This window comes from Micropterus dolomieu, linkage group LG05 (genome assembly GCF_021292245.1).
Source record: "Micropterus dolomieu isolate WLL.071019.BEF.003 ecotype Adirondacks linkage group LG05, ASM2129224v1, whole genome shotgun sequence".
Lineage (NCBI taxonomy): Eukaryota > Metazoa > Chordata > Actinopteri > Centrarchiformes > Centrarchidae > Micropterus > Micropterus dolomieu.
In genome coordinates, this window is record NC_060154.1 from 14,573,306 (window position 1) to 14,590,795 (window position 17,490).

Genomic DNA, 17,490 nt, shown 5'->3' on the forward strand with positions numbered 1-17,490 from the left:
TTGCATAGACCCAGGTCGGCCAGGAAGATGATGCATATAGTGTTTTTAAGGATCTGATTGTTACCTGACAAACATTGATGAAATCAGGTTTCTCCAAGTTCATGTAGAGCTTGACCAGCACCCGTAGCACCTCATTGCGGAACTTTTTATTCTGCATCAGGGACATGCACACCTTCAGGCTGTAGGCAAGGAGGCCACTCACATCATTCTGCATGAGGATAAAGAAAAAAAGACTTAACATATTTTGTGACAAGGACAAAATAATAATAATAAAGCAGTAATCAAAATCTGGACTGTACTAGTTATGTACTGTGAAATTAGTCAGTGTCACCAGCACACACATTTACTTTTTTTTTTTAAAAATAGTGATATATAATATATGATATATAATAGTGATTCTTCTAAACCCTGTGAATGTTTAGGGGCATTATTATGCAAAGTATGCTAGACTCTTATTGTGGTTTTATAAAAGCTAGCAATAGATATCATAAAAATTTAATTTCAGGTCAGCTAGAAATGACAATAGTGGCTGACCGATTCTAAGACGGTCTTCTCAAACATGTCAAGTCGCCTTGTCTCCAGGGCGATGCCAATGGCCTGCTTGTACTTGTGGTCATCTAGGCAACGCAGGAACATCTTGTTGACAATGCCCTCAAGGCGGGGGTCAATGCTTTTCTTCTCCTCGTCTTCTGGTAGCTCGGCATTCTCCACCCGCAGCTTGGTGTAGTGGTCAATGCATTTGGCTAGCAGCAGACACAAAAAGGGGATAGAAAGAGGGTCTCCATTTCACTTCTGAATTCAAGTCAATGTCTTATTTCATTGGCTTTCTCCACCAGAAAGCCCTTGTAGGATTGTAAACTGGAGGTAAGAAGTGTGTTTCCATTTAACTTATTTATTTCACACTAATGGTCACTAAAGAAGCAGGTAGTCAGGTAAATGAGGCCATGTGTGTTTTGTCTGATCACTCACCAATGATGGTCTCCACATATTCTGAGTCATCTGTGACATTGAAGAGATCTCCAGCTCCAAGAGCATAGTTCAGTGATTCCTCAAAGGCTCCCAGGTGGTAGAAAACCTTAGAGGCCACCAGGGCTGCAAACGCTCTGCTCCTAAACGTCTCATCCTCATACAGGACCTCGCTGTGAGGAGACAGATTGGTTACGAAATGCTGAAAATGTAGACTCACAAGTGATCACTATTGAATGTAAATTATAAAATCTGATATTTTCTCTGTCACACTGCACTGACGCTACATTTCATCTGAATCTAGTGTGTCAGCGCTGTCTTGAATTTGTCACCACTTGTAAGGCAGGAGAGATAGTCACGCACCTTCAAGTTAAAGTGAATGTTTCTCTCTACTGCAAATAAAGAATAAAACTAGGAGCTTAAGTTACCTAATGTAACATCCTTATGGCAGATATTAAAATCAATAGTACTTACATTTTATCTACTGATCCTGAAATTTCAGCCCAGAAGTCATTCACAATGGAGTCTAGCTTGTGAAGAGCAAACTCCTGCAAGTGAAACAGATGTTACACGTAATTTACATACCATTTCGGCATTAGCCTTTGTCACACCTTCACCATCAATATCTTCCACAGTTTGGGGCCATGAAGGTGCAGTCCGTATCAAGCTTGAACTTCAGTGTTGTCATTACTCAAGTATTATATTTGAAAGCTGTAAAATTAGCACTACAACCATGATTATAAAATCCCATGATGACCCATCATGCACTGGATGTCAAACCAATGAAAGCAAATGGATGTCAGACAGATCAATAAATATTGTATGCGAGTGTCCTAAAACTTGTGAGCTTCTGAAAGCCGTTTGACATTACATTAATTCATCCTTACCTTGAGCTGTGGCTCCTCCTCATCAAGGAGTGAAATAATTCCAGCTGAAAAGAAAATATAATGGAAAAATTAAATTGATTCAGTGGTTGCTAGATTCATAAAGTTTATATAACTTATTTTTAAACCAAGTACAGACTTTAATTACCAAACTTTTTTGCAAAACATAACTAGCCACATATTACATTTCAATGCAGTCCAGGGTATTATAAAAGATTACCATATTACAGGGCTGCAAGATATGGTAAAAAAAAAAAATATTGCAATTATCTTGACAGTTAGGATTAGCGATATACTTCATGTCATCATTTCTGTCTCACAATTTTCATTTTCACTGAAAAAACCCTCAATTACAATCATGATGATATGACCATTGTTGTGGTCTGTACCAAACAAACATGTTTTCTTACATCTGGAGAACAAGATTTGTAGATCGGGACCTCTCTGCAGCACTATATTATAATGTTGTCTTGTCGCACATTTTGCCTTCATCAAAAGATTGCAGCTTCTGAGATTTGGATATTGCACTTGGCCTTATTGTAAATTTGATAATATATTTTGATTAATTGTGCAGCCTTACCCTATATGTTACACATAACATATGAGGGTTTAAGTTACTACTCCCCTTACATATTCAAATACAGTATGTGTCTATAATTTCTTAAACAGACATTAGATTCCATAGAAGTTTACCCATTCAAAAAAACATTAAAATATTAATATGTGAATCCTCAAATCCTAGGACACCACCTATAGTCGATTTACTGAAACACCCGCAAACTCCACAACTGATAGGAAATTCAGATGTCAAAAACATATTGTAATGTAGCAGAAATGACAGGTTCAATAGTTAAATCTGAACCTGACAGACACCACACTGACAGTAGGATGCAGTAAGAACCGAAAGAAGATAAATGATGTACTAATTTTAATACGTGTTTCTTTGGGAATGATTTCCAACATGAAAAACATTCCTGTGTTTATATAAACATGAAATTAACCAGCTTATTATCACAGAATCATGTACAATGTAAGTTCACTTACTGAGGATTAACTTACAAGACTGTCCTCATTAACCTTACATTAACTTATTTCGAAATCCTACATTTTGAATGAAATAGTTTCCTAGTTATACCAAAGGCACAGTGCAAAGAGATCTTCCTTCCTGAAAAGTATTTTGGTAGATTTATTATCTATCACCGGTTAACAGCTGACAGATAACTGCTACATTAGCTGTGTGACTCAGCTAAATCAATGGCCGATAGCTAAACTGTCGGCTAGCAAAATAAGAACACTTTCTACAACTTACCGGCAGATGTTATCATGATTGGCTCTTTATTCCCTCCTCAGCCCCTCGATCCTGGTTCGACGATGGAGTTCCGTGTGTTTTTGGGGGGCGATAAAGAGAATAAAAGAGTTGTAGTATCTGAAAATGCACAGCAATGGAACCAAAAGCAGCCGCTGCTAACTTCTTTTTGTCCAATACCGCAAGTCCCCTTCAAAAGGACCTCCGGCTTGGCTGGCTTCTACTAAGCCTGATTAAAACACACAGATATGTAGTATTATCCATTGTATCCTCGTAGTTGGGATCAATTCTTTGGTTCTTAATTATTTAGTATATAATCTCACGAGTTTTAATAGCATTTAAAATAGATTATGAAAATACAGTAATAGAAGTGTCCAATATATTGACCGGCTTTTCTAAAGGTGGCCTATCGTGAATCCGTTTTTTGCTTCTCTGTCTATGTATGTAGTATGTAGTTTACGTAGCAAACGAGGTTCCTGTGCGATTTCACTGACATCAGTCCTCTGTAAAATAATGGAAAGGATGGTCACAGACAGATTGGTTTATAAATTAGAGAAGAAGTGATGGTTTACAACAGTACAAAGTGGCTTCCGGAGAGGGAGAAGTACCATGGATGCTGTAATTTTCCTTGAAAGTGATATTAAGAAAGCAATGGTGAATAAAATAGTATTAATGGCGGGTTTTCTTGATATTGAAAAGGCGTATGACATGCTGTGGAAGGAGGGGCTTGTCATAAAACTTTATGAGGCTTGAGTCAGAGGGCGGTTGCTTAACAGTATACAAGATTTCTTGAAGGGCAGGAGCATTCAAGTTAGGGTTGCAAATGCATTTTCAGATGGCACAGGTATTGATAATGGAACACTTCAGAGAAGTGTAATAAGTCTAGTCCTTTTCAACATTATGATAAATGATATATTTGAAGGAATTGGGAATAATTTTGGAAAATCTCTGTTTGCAGGTGATGGGGCCATCTGGAAAAGGGGCAGGAATATCAAACAAATAACTGAGCGAATGCAGGTAGCACTGAACAAGGTAACTAGTTGGGGTGAAAAGTGGGGATTTAAGATCTCAGTAGATAAGTCAAAGTACATAATATTTGGTAATATGAACAAGCAATTGAGAGGTAAAAGAGTTCAAATTCTTGGGTGTGCACTTCGATTAGAAGCTAACATGGAAAAAGCAGATAAATAATGTAGTAAATAAGTGTGAAAAAGTGATAAATGTAATGCGTTCCCTCTCAGGTAGTGCATGGGGTGCAGGCAGAGATACTCAACTAATGATCTACAGGGCAATGGTAAGGTCTAGACCGGATTATGGTTGTGTATGTTATGGGACAGCACCTGAAACACATTTAAAAAGGCTGGAAGTAATACAGGCTAAGGCACTGAGACTATGTTGCGGGGCCCTTCATACAACTCCAGTCCCGGCTTTACTGGTAGAGATGGGGGAAATGGCAATGCAGTATATTGTTAAGTTATGGGCACATAAAGGAGAACACCCTACAAAAACAGTACTACTTAATGCATGGGAGTGGGAGTCAGGGAAAAGGAGGAAGGAATGTTTTACACTTAATATCAGTAAAAAGGTGGAGAAGCTGGGACTGAAGGAAGTAGGGGTGGCCCCGCAAGTTCACTGGTCAATTGTACCACTGTGGATGCTGCCCATACCAGAAATAGACTTCAGTGTAATGGACAACTGTAATGGACTTTTTATATCCCACAATATGAAATTGTAAAGCTCAAGCGACTGTCTGAGGGGGTATCTGTATATACAACAGAACTTCTAGCTATTATATGGGCACTACAGTGGGTGGAGGAAGTTCAACCAAGGAGAGCAGTATTATGCTCAGATTCGGCTTCAGTGTTAAAAACTCTGAGAGGAAGGGGGATCTGGCAAAGATGGGCAAACATGAGGATGGACTCTGTAGAACCTGCAATCAACAACAGACTGTTAAACATGTGTTTATAGAATGTCAACAGTACAAAAGGCAAAGAGAACAACTATAGTCTGCACTATCAGGAGCTGGAACGCTGACAGTGACATTGAGAGACATTTTGAATCCTCATGAGAACCAATCGAGGATAGTGGAAGCAGTCATGGACTTTATATCTGCAACAGGATTACCTCTCTGAGAATGGTGATGCCATAAAACGATACTGAGACTGAACGGTGAGAGGCAGCAATATGCCGTAAGGCATCTAGTCTGACGGAAAGCCAAAAGAAGAAGAAGGTTACTATGGGAGGTTCATGAAATTCAAGGTACAATATGGCTCAGGGTGCCAGTAATATAAGTAAATATTGTTCTAAAGAGTATCATGTTGATTAAGGGATTTATAACCTGTTGCCGATCAGATCTCCCAATATCCTATCTTGAGTCTTTTAAAGTATAGCCTAATAGTCAATGAATAGTCATTTTCAAGAGCCGAACACTCACACAAGCTTAAACGTGTTTATTTGCATATTTATATAAATGTACAGACCAGTATCCTACATAAATACGTAAAAGGTAATTTCATCCATTGTTCCTGTTAATGTGATTGTCAATAGCGCTCATCTAAGGCACGCAATTCCACATGAAATTGAAAAAAAAAAGATTATTCACATTGCTTGACCATGGCTGGAATAATAAGATACTGAGCCCATATTAATGAAGCTTAAGGATCTTACTGAGTCAGTTGATGTTATGCTTTGGTGATGAATATTCTCAAATAAATTGTAATTCAAATAAGCACAAACCAGGTGGCACACAATGATGCCGGTTGATAATCTAGCCCTGTACCATTTCACTATAAGCATCATGTAAAAAGAGTACTTTTTGCTGAAAACGTTCTCATAAAGCCTTACTGCAGTACTGAACATGTATTAAAATAACAGACACATCTCTGTCTAAGTTCAGGAAAACAAATTGTTAAATGATGTAATAGAGCCTAGTTCTTTTGACTAACTGATTAATAGTTACTTGAATCAGCCCCAGACATAAACAGAAAATCCCTTTGTGACTATTGTACATCACAATGTGTAAATATAGCAACAGATGTGACCAATTAGCAACATATCGCTTCATGACAATTATGTTTGCTCAGCAGTGGGAATAGTGAGCACCATGAAGAATCACTGTAACGTGTGGTAAGGCTCCGTAGAACTATGAGGTCAACCTTTGTCTTCACAGTAAAAACAGGACTGTCTCGATGCCTCCAGCCAACAGTGTATTATGTGTCTTGACATCAGCTGTCTCCACCAGCTGATTCAACAGGAGGTCCAGCAGACATCGAATTGATTTTCAGAGGGATGCTTTCCTCAACACAACCAGTGTCACCTGAAAAAAACCCAGCACTTTGTTACCTACTGTGCAATTGAGATTTATGAAATTAATATGATGTAGCATCTTTCTGCATAGTGCAAAATGTTGAAACAAAGCGTATGTCATGGCTAAATAAACAATTTCACATTATCATATAATAACACTGTCATATGCAGGATCAATCTGATAGCCATTGTATTCCAGAAATGTTTTGTTGTCAGAGTATCAATTTACTATTTGTTGTATCCATTTTTATTTTAACCTGCCTTATCTGCTTCAACTGCAGTCAGCGATTCCCTGAATTTCCTGAGTTAAAGTTTGGGAATTTTCCAATTGTATGTTGCCTCTTGAAGATGGACAGACTGTGTAAGTAGTAAGAGCAAAATATTGCATAAACTTCTGGGGGGGAAAAGTAATTTATGGTTTAATGTTATATATTTAGTGTCCTCACTGCATTCTGGTATTTTGAGGTTAAACTGGTCTCCTCTGCTTCTTCTACTACAGATTTTTCTTCCTATGTGACTGTTGATCACTGCATGACATCTGATCCAAAGAGAAGCCCATTAAGAGTGAACATGTGAATGTCTTTGTGTGTATGTTGTACGTCTGGCCATTTGACAAACTGGCATGTATCCATGTATGTTGCCCATGTAGTGCATTCTGGGTTAGGCTCTAGTCCCCTGAAAACCCTGAACAGGACTACATTGGTATATGGAATGAATGAAAACAATAAGAAAACAATCCTGTGGGAATGGAAATGCCTTTGCAGCTTAGTCAAAATAAACGTTGGGACAATGCTGCTACCTCTTTGCCTGCTGGTTGAGGAGTTGTTGGCCTGGCCTCTGGCTCCTCTTCTCTGAGGCCAGAACAAACATTGGAATGGCCAGAAAAGCGGGTTCCCTCTATCCCTGGTATTATCTGAAAGGCAATAACAAGCGTTTAGCAATTTGGCAGCTTATCTAAGGGCCTGAATGTTTTGTGAATGCTCCTTTTGTTCCCGCGCCTTTGCAGCCATGTCTGGGAAGAAAAATGTGTGGTCTTGTGAATGTCATAGATTGACCTACACGAACACAGATCACGAGTGAATATTCAAGCAGGAACTTACACTGTGATGTGCTCATTAGTGAGTTTACAATGATCTTATTATAAGTAAATTATACCATGCTATCAATATCTTTATGGTGAACTTATATGATTTGATAAGGCATCACTACTTTCCTACCAGTAATAATTAAGTAGTCTAGATGAGTTGTAGGTTTATGTGATATCTGCATCTCAAAAGTTTTTCATTTTGGCAATCTAATATTTTATGCAACATCAAATCTGCATGGTGCCCTGGTTAAACACACCAGGGTTCAAACTTCATGTTGACATGCATCTGCCTTGCTGACCTGTGCTTGAGCAAACAGAAGAAAAAAAAACCTTCATTTTCTTCAGTTGACATTATGCCAAACAACTAAACAGCAAATAATGTTTACTGCGGATTGATACCTGAGCAACTACACTGAACACATTTTCGAGTGGCCTTTTATTGTTGCCAGCCAAAGGCACACCTGTGCAATACCCATGCTGTCTGATCAGCATCTTAATATGCCACACCTGTGAGGTGGATGGATTATCTCGGCAAAGGAGAAGTGCTCACTAACACAGATTTTGACAGATTTGTGAACAATATTTGAGAGAAATAGGCATTTTCTATACATAGAGAAAGTCTTAGATCTTTGAGTTCAGTGTATGATGAATGGGGGCAAAAACAAAAGTGTTGCGTTTATAATTTTGTTCAGTGTACTTAAAAGAACATGGACAGTGTATGTACACCTGCTGTTTGAGATGAGTATATAACTTTGCAGGCGTTTTTCTTGATGCTCAGCATTTTGTCTTCTGTCTTCGGGATGAAACAGCCGACCCATATTGTCTCCGGTGAATGTTTGTGGAACACTGACCGGATGAGTCGCTCCAGGAGTTGCGCACACTGACGCGTCTCGGCACTCTCCTGTCTGGTGCGTATTAATCCAATCAGAGCTGGTCGGGCGATCCTGGCACGTTTCGTACGTGCCTTTACGTCCTTCAGTATCGCTTTAAGGCACAGTTCGTTGGAATTTTTGCTTAGAAAAGTCTGTCTGAAGATGAAAATGATGATAGGAGAGTCTATGGTTCGCTTTAGGCTGTAAATGTTTGCCCTCCTCGTTGCTGTTCTCTGAACGTTCCCAATGCGCGACGGCTGCTTCTCCTTTTCGTTCTCCCTGTCGGTTCCCATCGGACAAGCGCTCAAATCTAAATCCATGGGCCTCGCCGTTGCACTTGCAGTATCACCGTGGCTGCTTGGAGGAGAGGAGTGGTAATAATGTCCGTTACTGTTCGCCAGGCTGTCAGGAAACATGTCACGGACGAACTCCTGCAATATTCCAGCATCGCCCCCGTCCACGTCCTTACTTTCACATGCATCGCTCACCACATAAATCCTCTCTTTACCTCCGATCAAAGCTATGATCCCCTCAAACTCCTTCTCCTCCTCGGGCAGCGTGTCCTCCGTTGAGGCCGGGTCTGCCATCCTTGCCCAATTGCGGCTGCGCGGATCCTCCTTAGTTACAATGAGCGGTCAAGCCATTCACTACCACCTTCTGACCGGTGACATGGAGAAAAAAAACTTCCTCACGGTCACCAGGGGCACCACTAGAGAGGGTGGGGATGAAGACTCAGAGTGTATTTCGATTGGCTGGTCAGTTTGGTGGGCGGAGCGAACGGACAGGGGCCGCATAAAACACAGGCGTGGTATACGACGTGATGAGAATTATGGCTCATTGAAGAAAGCCGATGTCGTGCCAAAAAGTGATCGTCCATACAAATCTCTGCTTTGTCAGTGAATGAAATCTGTATGAAATGTGTTTCTTTAATGCAATTCAAGCAATACCTACGTTTTTCTCAGTGGCTTAGGTAGGCTACATTTCTCAGATCAGAAATGAAATTCTAAAAAACTGGCCTACTTGCTCAACCTCCACATCATCTAGTCACTTGTGCTGCATCATAAAAGCTATGTCAAATTCTTTTGAACAAATTGCAAATGCTTTGACACAGTTATGCAAATGATGATGTCTGCCGTTTCCAACATTATTTATTGCTTATGTCATGTTGATCACAATGTATTATACTGGTTATCTGTCTTAATCATACCCTTACAGAGGCATACAATCATTGTTGTTTGTTTACATATCTAATGTTGACATTATGTTGAATATTTACTTTTGAGTGATAGACTAAGGATTTTGAGCAGGTTTGCTGGTAATCCACTGTGTGATGCTGTTTATATGATCAATTTCGAGAAATGCACTTACTGTTTTGCAAATAATAAGGATAATTTGTGAAACGTACCAAAGTGACTAAGAAAGAAAACTGCAACATAAGGAAACATTTTAACTCTGCTAAGCTGATGAGAGGACACCAACATACACGAGATAGTAATCAAGTGGACCCACTGTCCTATCCTGCTGTGAGTTGCAGTTTGTGACTGGTAATATTACAGGTACAGTATTAACTTAAAAGTGAGTCGATTTAGGTCAGGCAGTGAAATTTTGGCACAACAAAAGCTCTCACCAAGTATGACTTGGTCCCCTTTGTTTGTATCAAAAGCTGCTAAAAAGAATGTGCTCGTTCGTGAACATAATATCACTAGAAGTTAATCTTTAATGATGATAAACATGATGATGAACAATATCAAATAACAATAGCAACATGGGTTTCAGGAAGACAGAGAATAGTTATGAATTTCGCATAAATAATCCAAATCCAGATCCTGGGGTGGACTGTGGATTATGAAATCAGGGTGCGGAGGTGACTCTCTTTATTCCCACTATTTTCATCGAAAAGAGTCCTGCTTTCGCTCCGATGTTGTAGATTCCTGGCTTCTCAAAGAAAAGAAGAAACAAAGAGAGGACAGTCCTAAGCAGCAACGTCAACATGAGACCTACCTTTGCTGCATAATTGTTATAATAGCTTCAGAAACACTTAACTTCTTTATAAGATCAAAAATGCTTTTCACCCTTAAACCCCCCCACCCACTACATCAGCAGTCTGTTGAGTTCTTGAGCCTCTAATCCTTTAATCCACTCATGCATGTTCTTTAATTAAAAAGTGCTGTCAATCTGAAATTCCACTGAGTTCAGGAATTGAAATACAAATTAGATAACGTCAGCTACTGAGTCTGTGGGTTTGCCTGATTGTTTGCTGATGAATAAATGATAAACCGTAAAGTCTGATCAAAGCCAATTCTGGTCTTTGACCTTTAGACTAGCTCAACACTGATAAGTTGGGTGGTGTGTTTGTTGTTTGGCTTTTCTTCAAACAGTATCTCCATGCACTTGCTCCATCTGTTATTGTTTAGGTGTGTTGGTTAAGCTACTGACCTCTTTGTTCAGGGAGAGGAGGAGCTGAGGGTCAAGAAGCTCACTTGGACCAATGAGAGAGACACAGAGACCTAAGCGAACTGCAAAAAAAAAAAAAAGAGTTCTCAAATGAATTGCATGATAGTAAAAATATAAAGGCCTCGCTGTCATCATTATCTTTGATCAACTGAAATGGTTCCTAGAGGTTTGCAGGTGCCATCATTGTTGCAGAAATGACTCAAACAACTGTTTGCAATCAGACCTGGGCGGAATAATTGTTGCACTCTGGGTTAAACTGGACAGACTGATATGAGCGAGTTTGATCTTTTTTAAAATATCAGATATCATCTAATCTAATCATCTAATTGATTTTTGTAATAATATGTTTGTAAATAAATGAACTATTTAACTAAGTCAGACCACATTTTATACACACAGCAACACGATGTATTTTATTTTAAGAATTACTCATTAAAATGCAATAAAAGAAACACACAACATAATTTCACTGGTTTTAATAAAGGTTTTCGTGTCTCGTGATGGACTGATTCAAGTGGGCAGCTGTGGTAAACCTTTTAATGGCAGAATAGGCCTACTGTTTTCATGTTTCCTGCTTCTGTCTTCTCTCTTCCGTATGGCCACAGGTGCTATTTTCAAAGTTACTGTACCTGTTCAACAACATTTCTCCTCTTAGTTTTTTTAATTCACTTCACCCAACAACTTTTTCTTTGCTTTTTCTGTTTACGATCCGCCTGTGTAGACAGAGCAAATATAGTATGAAGATGGGAGGTAGGCCTAATCTAAAAGCTAAAAGTTGAGGCTTTCCCACTTACACAGACAATACAACCTCATGGGAAACACTGAATACTTTCGGTAATTTTGCAAAAACATAATCAGATTTTTGTTAAACAGCACACAAGCTAAAAATTCTTTATTTTGCTGCCATCTTGTGGTTGAAACCTTTGTCCCTACCACCAAGGGCTTTCCAGCAGCTTTCCAGTGTTTTGGCCTGTAGAGTTGAGAGTAACAGTGCTCTTGACTCAGTGTGTCATCAAATGTCACCTCAAAATCACACAAACAGCAACAGTTGGTCTATCAGCCTTCATAAACACATTTATTGTTCACTTTCCAACAACTCATTGGGTGGATATGGCAGGAAGGTTGTGAACTATACCAGAGTCTGCTAAAATGATTTTCAAAAACTGTCCTATGATTCTATAGGAAAGCTGCTACTCAGTGTCTTACCTTAATAGGGGAATGCTATTTTTTTTAATACAACTAATTGACAGTTTAAATTAACAAAAATAATGGACACAAACACTAGCTTAGGCTTGCCTTTTTTAAATGCTAAATATTGCAGATGATTTTGCTCTGTATTTATCTGACACTAGAGCAGAGTGAAACAAACAACAAAACATATCTGCTAAAAGTACTAGGTTAAGTCATCTTCAGGAAACAGATGGCATTTTATGATTTCATCATGCTGCTTTGAGTTGAGAGAGGAGGTAAAATTGCACAACCTGTGATCTTCTTGTCTGACACCAGATCTCTGAGAGAGGAAAGATGAGAGGCAGTCAGAATCTTTGGAGGCAAAACAGAGTCTTCAATGTCAGCGGAGGAAGAGCTTCTTCTTCTTCTGATATTGACTTCAGTCATGTTGGTGTCCTGTGGCATCTGCAGTTGCACTGGTAAGACTGTGGGTACATCAGAAACAGACAGGACAATTAAATGTGATCTTTCGGTTTTAATACAGATAAAATGTGAATTTGTATATGTGCTAATGGAATACACTAGTGTTAATTGGCCTAGTTTCCGCTTCAGGCAAGTACACACACTGCTAACCTGGAGTGAAGGAATGCTGCAGGAGCGGTTGATCCTCGAATGAGGCAGCTCCTCTCAACGGTCCAGACTCCCACCAAGAACCTGAGACATTTTGTTTGGTGAAATTTAAGTTGGAATATCTCCTAATACTAACTAATACTAATGTTACCATGTTCCACATCAGTCAAGGCTGGGTTTGGCCATAGATAGCAAAATTTTTGGCAGTAATTGGGATATGCTGATAACTGCCACTGTGCTCCCTCTCGCAAAACACAACTTGTCTTGTTTGACTCCAAAATACATACAAAAACAAATGGCTGTCGAGTATTTTTGGATGGATTTTCTCTTTATGATCATTATGACACTTTTAGAAACTCTTATCAAAACATGTCAGTGTGGCACGCTGTGCTGTTAAACAACAAAACAAAAGTTTAGAATGGTTTTACAATTGCTTTTTCTTTTTTCTTTTTTAGATAATCCTTTATTTAAAAGTGTTAATTGCTTACCAACAAAAACTGTTCCGCGAACCAGGAAGAAAAACAAGCAAACCACTATGGTCCACCTTTTAAACTGCAGTGCCCCAAAATAAGTTGTCCTCTTTGTCATAGTTAGTAGAGAGACACATGCAGCACCGGAGAAGGTGATTCTGGGAAGAAACATTATAAAGCCCCAGTTTTAAACAATACACAATAGACCAGACCTGGAATAATGGGTATTACATTTCAGCCAGGTTTTGTCTCTTCACAAAGGCTGTGACATGGGGGAGTGGTGGTCCGATGTGGGGAAAAATACTAAAATGTATTTGGAATACTTAATACATAAGAAAACAAAAAACTTCCATTCCAAAATAAAGCTAGCACTGTTTGTAGTTGTATTAAAACAATAAATAGATGTGAATAGTAGGGATGTTTTACATCCATCAAACATGTAGAGGAATAATTTAATATGCATGTACACAGTAATGAAAGCAGCTCAGATTCATATCACTCAGAACAGATTTTTTATGGTACAGATGAAATGATATTCAGCACGAGTCATGAATAAGAAGGCAAAATGTCATAAATCACAACCATATGTGGGTAAAACTAGTGATTTTATGCAGTACATATATCAAATCCACACAGACTTAAAATATATTAGTTAAATTAAATGAAATCCACATAGACTTAAAATATATTAGTTAAATTAAATGAAATCCACACAGACTTAAAATATATTAGTTAAATTAAATTAAATCAGATATTTTAAGAGTGATAACCATCTGTCTGGTGAAGCTGCTTGTAGTGAGGAGGGAGGTTGCAGTAAATGATACTACAGTTGTGTTCCCATGTGCCTTTGTAAGATAAGGCAAGCTTGGTAACCAGACAACAGAACAGGTTTCTGGAGTTGAAAATGAGAACTCCACACAATGTGTACTGAGCAGTGTGTCTCATGAGCCTATTATCAAAGTTTGCACTACCTTTACAAAGTTTATAAAAATGATTCAAGTTCCTTGATATAATCTTGCCAATTTTTTGATTGATCAAACAACATGATTGCTATTATGTTGCGTGTGCAATTGCATGAGAGAAAGAGGTGGAGTGGAAGGGGATGGGAAATAGAAAATATTTTCTCACTGTAGGTCTAGCTCTTTACATGGCAGTATGACATGATGATCAACAGAGCAAATATCTGCAGCAAATGAAGACAAAGTTAGTGCTCTGATGGCTGATGGAGTGTCATCTGAATTGGAACTGGATCTCTTCTTTATTTGCTTTCAAAAATGTGGGGTAATGCTGTCATTATCAGCAGGCAACATGAGAAAAATGTACCCATGTACTGGATATATTGTTTAGAATGATGATGATTACTACCACAAACATTCTGCACTGCACCCCTATACCTGATCTTACACACTGTGTGTATGGATGTGCTTACAAATGCATGCAATTATTGAGTTCTTCCACAAGAGGTCACTCCAGTAAAGAAAAATTCTGGAGAGAGTCTAAGCTCTGTGAGAACTTTTTGACAGCAACCCAACTGCTGCCAAAACTTTTTATAACTATTATTAGATCTTGTACTAAAATTAACATTGTTATGTGTTAGCAGTTAGTAGTGTTATGTCCCAATATCACAAAATAAATAAACCCCTTGGCATCGTATTAGTACAATCCTCTTCAGGAACATAAATGTGGTGCACAGAACAGTGCATATATGGTTACCCTCAGTCAATGACATTTACTGATGCTAGTCATTGACATTATCAGGCAAATCAATACCACAGCAGGCTACAGTCTATTGTTAAAACTGGCATTAAATGTGCATGCTTACATTTAAGTACTGCAGCTACCAGAGCATTGATATTGTACATTGATAAAATGTACACACATAATGAAGACTAACTGAACTTTTAAAGATATGAAAATGTCTATCTGCAATGCAATACAAAATGTCTCCAATCTCCAATCATTTTTAAACCTACCTTTACCTTTAAAACATATCTGGTTTTCTTATTTAAAAACATAAGTTTGTATGCATTTTTACAGCAAATATAGGATTACTATTGTTCATGTAAAGGGAGCTTTGAATTACAATATTACACATAGTTTTTTTTTATGTACTTCAGTGTATTCCATTAATTATTATACAGGAATAAATATTTTACTAAATTAGGTGTTACCAAACAAACTGTTTTACAGTGTATAGCTGCAGTAAGTAGATCAGTATGTAACGACAGAACATAAAGCTCTACCTTATTAGATATCTGAATCAAATATTTCGCAGCGAAACAGTAGTTGTTCCTTCAGTTTCATCAAAGTCAGCAGTAAAAGCTTGCGCAGACTTTTGCCCACTGGGTGGCAGTGTCTTCCCACTGAGAGTGATGTTCTTTAATCGTCCCTGGTACTGCCACCCAAGAAGCGTCATGTAGCCTACTGTATGCTATTAAATTCATCACAAATACCACAGTGCACTGTAGGACTCAGAGAACGCCAGAGATGAACAAAATATGCGTTCACTATCAGCAGTTCAAAACAACAAAAGTTTCTCTGGGAGAAAGAATGATGATGATGAATATGAATAAATTGGATGCGCGTTCAGCGTCGGGCTAACTCATCTTGTTTGCGGTGTCATGACACATCACTCACAGAGGGTGTGTGTGGACATCACAGCCCCATCTGTTAAGGCTTTGGGACATGGTTTAGCTAGTGAAGCTGGTGATTCCTACACTGATAGTCAGAAATGATTCAAACCACACAGAGATCATTGAAGAGGTTTCTGAATTGAACAGTCTACTTCAAGTGTCAGTCCCACGTCAGCAGGCTGACGCACTGAATGCTGCGGCTGTTTGGGAGAGCTTAAGGCAGGCAAATGGCTGGAAAATAAACAACAGTTGTGGATTTGCACTTGTGAATTTGCGGCCAGTGCTGCAAGTTCAGCGACCTTTGACAAGATCACCTTACATCAGGAAACTCAGCCCAGTGCGTCTGAGTGCAGTCACCTCATTGGTCAGAAGGCCCCTGTGCTGCTTGGGGCCTCTTGAAAGACTGAATTAGCACACACACACACACAAAGTAAGTACATTTATTTAATACCCAAGTAGGCCTACAAGATATTTGTACTTTAGATTAAGACTTTAGTTTAGATCAGTTTATGCCATGATATATTGTTGTGGATTAAACCACCCAACTATATATACGGTCACGGGAGGCTGGAGCCAATCCCAGTTACATCGGGCACCCTGGACAGGTCGCCAGTCCATCACAGGGCCACAAACAATCAGTCACACTCACACCTAAGGACAATTTTAAAGACACCAATTAACCTAACCTGCATGTCTTGGGATGGTGGGAGGAAGCCGGAACACCCAGAGAGAATCCACACAGCCACGGGGAGAACATGCAAACTCCACACAGACAAGCCGGGGCAACCAGGGGTTTGAACCCATGACCTTCTTGCTGTGAGGCGACAGTGCTAACCAATGCACCACTGCGCTGCCCTATATAATCTATATCAATATCTATTTCACCTTTAAAGTGGCAACTCTTCAACCAGCTACAACATTGGTATACTGCTTAAATATTAATGCATCTGTATTAAAAGAACGATACAATATATATAACAGTCTGAAAGGGTCCCTATGCTTAACAAATGTTTTTTTTAACTTTTGATATACTTACAGTATATTTTGCTGTTACTACTTCTCTTTTACTTGAGCACAATTTTGCAAAGCTTGTACCCTCAGTGATTACACCAGTTCAGTCCACTTTCCATATTAAAAGGCATTTTAGGTGATACAACAACATTCAGCATTCATTGTGCAGACAGAATTGTCCTCAACATTATGAATAAGCTTTGCCAGTGTTGCAACCTTGTGTAAGTTCTTGGTTACAAGATGTTGCAATCAAATTTCGATGATTTCCATACTTTTATCTTCAATTTAAATGTCAACCCCTCTGTAGGTTCAGAAAATTCTACTGCACTTGGGTTTCTAAAACATTAAAACCCATTAGATTACTTCAAAAATGCATAGCTGTGAAGTTATCTTCTATCTAAATCTTTTTTCTTAGTTTTAATACAATGCTCTAACGCAACATTGGCATCATCATTCTATTTTTTTCTAAGCAAGTTTGTTTTCTCTCATCTGCATTCCCCCACCAATATGATTTTCTCTCTTGTTTTTATGTGTTTAAGAATTTCATCTTTTGATTGTTTTTCAACACCTGCCATTTGTGTTTTATCACTGTGTAAACTGATCTCTGTAAAAGACCCTGTAATTGCAAATTAACTGTTTATAAAGAGGTGTCATAATTTATAAATTACTGTATATTTTATATGATAAATCAGCCACAGTCT

General features: G+C 38.6%; 2 protein-coding genes and 1 long non-coding RNA gene across 3 annotated transcripts in view; 1 reads left to right on the forward strand and 2 right to left on the reverse strand.

Annotated features, from left to right (window-relative positions):
• The window catches only part of psmd1 (proteasome 26S subunit, non-ATPase 1), a 50,235-nt gene extending 46,907 nt beyond the window's left edge, over positions 1-3,328 (reverse strand). Inside the window, exons 1-6 of the mRNA XM_046049295.1 lie at positions 3,160-3,328; positions 1,854-1,897; positions 1,441-1,514; positions 970-1,139; positions 535-743; positions 65-208 (exon numbers count right to left, since the gene is read on the reverse strand). Of these exons, the coding sequence (XP_045905251.1) occupies positions 65-208; positions 535-743; positions 970-1,139; positions 1,441-1,514; positions 1,854-1,897; positions 3,160-3,175 (657 nt within the window). The 5' untranslated portion in view covers positions 3,176-3,328. The remainder of the gene's footprint in view (positions 1-64; positions 209-534; positions 744-969; positions 1,140-1,440; positions 1,515-1,853; positions 1,898-3,159) is intronic.
• A 783-nt stretch (positions 3,329-4,111) lies between these two features.
• On the forward strand, positions 4,112-6,607 carry LOC123971712. Its single transcript, XR_006825258.1, has 2 exons — positions 4,112-4,188; positions 4,398-6,607. It is a non-coding gene; the product is annotated as an uncharacterized LOC123971712 (long non-coding RNA).
• On the reverse strand, positions 5,592-9,112 carry LOC123971711. The gene is made up of 3 exons (XM_046050716.1): positions 8,276-9,112; positions 7,262-7,375; positions 5,592-6,472 (listed from the first exon to the last, which is right to left on the reverse strand). The coding sequence occupies exons 1-3, from the start codon at positions 9,006-9,008 to the stop codon at positions 6,381-6,383; spliced, it is 939 nt and encodes a 312-aa protein (XP_045906672.1). The 5' UTR covers positions 9,009-9,112; the 3' UTR covers positions 5,592-6,380.
• Between the last annotated feature and the right edge of the window lie 8,378 nt (positions 9,113-17,490).